The 4,298-nt window shown below is 48.1% G+C and overlaps 2 protein-coding genes across 2 annotated transcripts in view; one reads left to right on the forward strand and one right to left on the reverse strand.

Moving 5' to 3' along the window:
- Positions 1-419, reverse strand: part of ASPSYDRAFT_708781 (uncharacterized protein) — a 654-nt gene extending 235 nt beyond the window's left edge. Inside the window, exon 1 of the mRNA XM_040850541.1 lies at positions 1-419. This exon is cut by the window's left edge and continues 235 nt beyond it. Within this exon, the coding sequence (XP_040696044.1) occupies positions 1-128 (128 nt within the window). The 5' untranslated portion in view covers positions 129-419.
- Positions 420-1,795: 1,376 nt separating this feature from the next.
- On the forward strand, positions 1,796-3,284 carry ASPSYDRAFT_95768 (putative protein kinase; the record flags this gene model as incomplete). The annotated part of the gene is made up of 4 exons (XM_040853162.1): positions 1,796-1,980; positions 2,038-2,375; positions 2,426-2,745; positions 2,796-3,284. The coding sequence occupies 4 exons, from the start codon at positions 1,796-1,798 to the stop codon at positions 3,282-3,284; spliced, it is 1,332 nt and encodes a 443-aa protein (XP_040696045.1).
- Between the last annotated feature and the right edge of the window lie 1,014 nt (positions 3,285-4,298).

Consider the following 4,298-nt stretch of genomic DNA (forward strand, 5'->3'; position numbering starts at 1 on the left):
TGCAGCAATTCTCGCTCCTTCTTCCTGTGACGGTGTCTCTGCGACGCATCAGCATTTGCCTTCCGCTTCTCCGCCAATCTTTTTGAACCCGAATCGTTGTATTCGACAAGTATCCGAGGTGACGACATTATGNTCTATTACGGACTGTCAGCTTCCCTATTAGTATTTTAGGATAAGGCCGGGACTACACCTCAGAAAGATCCCTTCTCCAATGTTTATTCTAAGTAGGGATTTCGAGTCACTTATTGCAAAAGGACGTCGTGCAAGTACTTCCGGGACTAGGGATGCCTCTCCTTCGCGAAAATTTGAGGTGATATCAGAACTGTCGTTTTAATAGCGGACGTGCTGGGCTTTTATGCTTGTTGGGTGAGCAATCCACCGCACCAGGAACAATGACCTGAGGAGGATCATGCCTCGTTCTATGTCTCTCGGGGTGATATCTAGGACTCGACCACATCCTACAGAAGGGTCAGGGGGTACGAGCGATGTTTGCATACGGAAGAAATAGGTTCCATGTTCTAGACTGTTAACCAATGGAATATTGTTGTCAATCTATTTTGCATGGAGTTTGGACAAACACGAGACTAGGTTACTCAATGATTACCTAGAGTTTTAGTGGAAGTGAGATTGGTCGCACATCGTACGTCAAAGCGGGGCATGTATATATGATTATGTATGCGTGGATATAGCTACTGTCCGGTCAAATCCCAACCAAGAATTCCCGTGATAGACGAGCTTCCGAGGAGCTCGAACCCTAGTTCAGAGGATAAAGCCCAACGTTCCCAAGCGCGGAGACCATCCTGAGAGAGCGATATCGCCTCTCGGGGCTTTCGGGTTTCCATGCATAAGGTGTGGTACCTGCTGCTGATGCACCCATACTTGTCCCCAGAAGCCCTTATATTATCTCACGTACTCGACTGTTTGACCTCCACAAACAATCATTTCCACACCTTCTTCGCCTACCTACCACAACGTCCATTGTCAATGACCCTACTCATCAACGACAGCCACAGCGTGGTACGTGAGCGTGTTTGTATAAGACACACAAACAGTGGCAGTGCTCATCCGTACCGAACTAGCCAACTTATACAGATATTTTATTTGAAATGGCTATCGCCGAACCAATGGCAGCGAACGTTCCAGTCCTCCTGCAACACATCGGTTGCATTGCCGCCTTCCCCACCCATCCATCCCCGTTAGTCTTAGGTTGCGGGCGTCCCGTAATACGAGAAAATAATACGATATAATCCGCGCTCTCCACCGCTATTGGCGAGGCTCAGATGGAGGCTAAAACAGTCCGTGTTGCAAGCGGGCGCTTAGTCCCTTGGTGCTGGATGAACCATGGCGCTAAATTCGGGACACTGCCTGATTGATCATCGGTATCCACCATCAGCAATGCAAAAAAATCGTTGGTCACCTACGCGCCGTTGGACCGCACAGAAGCAGGAGAGACTTTGTGCATCGCCAATATGTCCTCTCGACCAACTAGTTTGGCGTGAAGTTCGTATGAGGATAAGGAATTCCGACTGGCTTAACGTGGCATCTGTTGTGGTCGTGGCTTGATCTAGAGGCATTGGTGAGCTTCACGCTAATCTGTATCAGGAATAGACAGTTCTCGGGTACCGTGCCACGTGATTAAGTTTGCCAGCCGTGATCGGGCCTTTCCTTATCTCCTCCTTCGACAACTATCGATATCCCATTCTCAGGTCGGATTACGGGGAGTAACTCCGGAATGAACACCATAAGGCCGTCCGCTCCTCGTCTGTGCGCCTTGCTTCGCAAGAAACCATTTCCCATGCCTTCTTCTGGACCCCCTTTATCACCTACCATACTCGTTGATGAAGAGATCTCGCCAGTATACGATTCCAAGTACTTCTACCCAGCGAAACCTGGAGAGATACTCGCTGGTCGTTACCAAACCCTGGCCAAGGTTGGCTGGGGAGTATCTTCAACAGTATGGCTCGCGCGTGATTTACAAGGGTAACCTTCAATTATTTCTGTTTAATTTGGAGCCCTCTGTCTCTAACAAACATACAGGCATATCGAAGAGCCAGAGAGCATTGTGACATTGAAAATCACTAATAGCAATGCGAGTTTTGCTGGTCATGAGCGCGCGGTCGAAGAGCACATTTCCACGGCAGGTCCATCACATCGCGGTCGCTCACTTATCCGAACATTATTAGACTCTTTTGAAGTCGAAGGGCTGAAAGGTTCTCATACATGTCTTGTATATCCGCCTATGAGGGAGCCATTGTCGATGTATCAGCGGCGCTTTGATGATAGAAAGTTGCCCCTGCCCCTCATTAAAACATACGTTCGTGCTCTTCTTACGGGACTTGAATATCTTCACAAAGAGTGTAGGGTAGTTCATACGGGTAAGTTTCATCTTCGGCCTTAATCCCGCCCATGATACTAAGCTGTCTAGATCTAAAGCTTGAAAACATCATGGTCTCATTCGAGGATCCAACCGTACTTGCTGATTTCATGGATTCTCAGCTTGAAAAACCGATGGCTTTCAAGATTGATTCGACGGGACGACTAGTATATCAGTCTCAGAATGACTTCGGGCCCCTCAAAAGCCTGAGAAGTATACCACAGCTCGTCGACTTTGGCTTGGCAACCAGACTCGAAGAAGACGACGATTGGGGTGTCTGGCCTATTCAGCCAGACCACTATCGAGCGCCAGAGGTGATACTAGGTAATGGATGGCAGATGCCTGCGGATATTTGGAATCTTGGTGTTCTGGTGCGTCCTGTCGTTCTGTAAGCTTGTTGCGTCCATTAATGTCAGGTTAGTTATGGGATATGATCGAAGGCAAAGAACTATTTCAGCATATCCATGATCAACAAGGTCGCTACGATGCTAAACTACACATCGCCGAAATGATAGCCTTACTTGGTCCACCCCCTCCAGAGGTCATACAAAGGTATCAATACATGCGAGAGTACTCATGGCCGGAACCCGTCAGACGAGAAGACAACAGAGTATGCGAGACCGCGGAGGAGTACTTCTGTGGGCCATTCTTTGACAATACCGGTATTGCTGGGTTTCCTATCTCAAATGAATTATTCACTGACTCACAAAACATCTCAGGTCGCTTTCTCTACGAAGACCTGATCCCCGACCGGGAACTGGGCGACACGGTTTCGTTCCTTGTGGGAGAGGAGAGGGAAGCGTTTCTGGATCTCGCCAAGCGAATGCTTCTCTGGCATCCAGATGCAAGAAAAACGGCAGGCGAACTGGCGAGGCATTCTTTTCTCCAACCGAAGCAAACACGCGCGTGAACTCTGCGAGCGTTTGCTAGCACGATGACTCGAAACCGTGGTTGATCCCAATTCAGCGATGCCATTAGATGACGGGTTGACTTTTTGAATAATATCTAATAGAGCCAGTTGATCTGTCTTGACAGATCTGGTCGTCTCTTCATCCATGCTGAGCCCCGCTCCGACTTGCATGTAGACCGTGTTGGTTTTGTCTTCGGTGGCAGCCTCGAAACACTGCATTGGGCTCAATTTAGTGCTATCCTACGCTTATTGAAGAATTCCAGCGAGTCGCTATGAACATCGCCAACGCACTTACTTGATATGTCGCTGGTGTTCCTCTAACCTTCCCACAACGTCCCCTTGTAACCTTACATGGGATTTTTTTTGGCGCTTGAAACCTCAAGAAATACTTCAACTTCCTATCTTCAACTTGTGCTTGTTGGAACACTGTTCGAGAAGCGCCACGCCTGAAACATTGTCATAGTATGAGACACCGTGTAATAAAGAGGGATTAATGATAATCCATGCATTGGTCTATATTAGGTCTTAGTGTGGCTTGGCGCTAATTTAAGCAAAGCAAAAGAGGTTTCATTTGTCAAACTGATTCAGCCGCTGACTGTATTATCGCGAGACTATGCGCATTCATTACGAGACATAAAAGTCTGCATAATATTCGGTACAGTACAATACGAGGACGCTGAAAATAGCTCAAATAATTGATTCACGCCAAGCTCTCGGCAGTGGGGCAACGAACAATTGACAAGTGTTTGGGGGTCAGACCGATTTCGAGAATCACTGTACTAAACAAATGGACTGACCGGAGCGTTTGCAGTGCGTTAGAGCTACCGGAGGTAGATGAAAACACTGAGCCGATGGACGACGGATTCGGCGCCATGGAGTGCGTACGTTCATACCTTCCTCTTTATATGGCGGTGTCTACGGTAGACGAACCATGCCTAACCGAGATGGGTGCCCTTATTCTCACTACATCCCCTGTCCCTCAGCAAAGGCGTATAGGAGTCCAGTGAACAACAA

This window comes from Aspergillus sydowii (assembly GCF_001890705.1).
Source record: "Aspergillus sydowii CBS 593.65 unplaced genomic scaffold ASPSYscaffold_22, whole genome shotgun sequence".
Taxonomy (NCBI): domain Eukaryota; kingdom Fungi; phylum Ascomycota; class Eurotiomycetes; order Eurotiales; family Aspergillaceae; genus Aspergillus; species Aspergillus sydowii.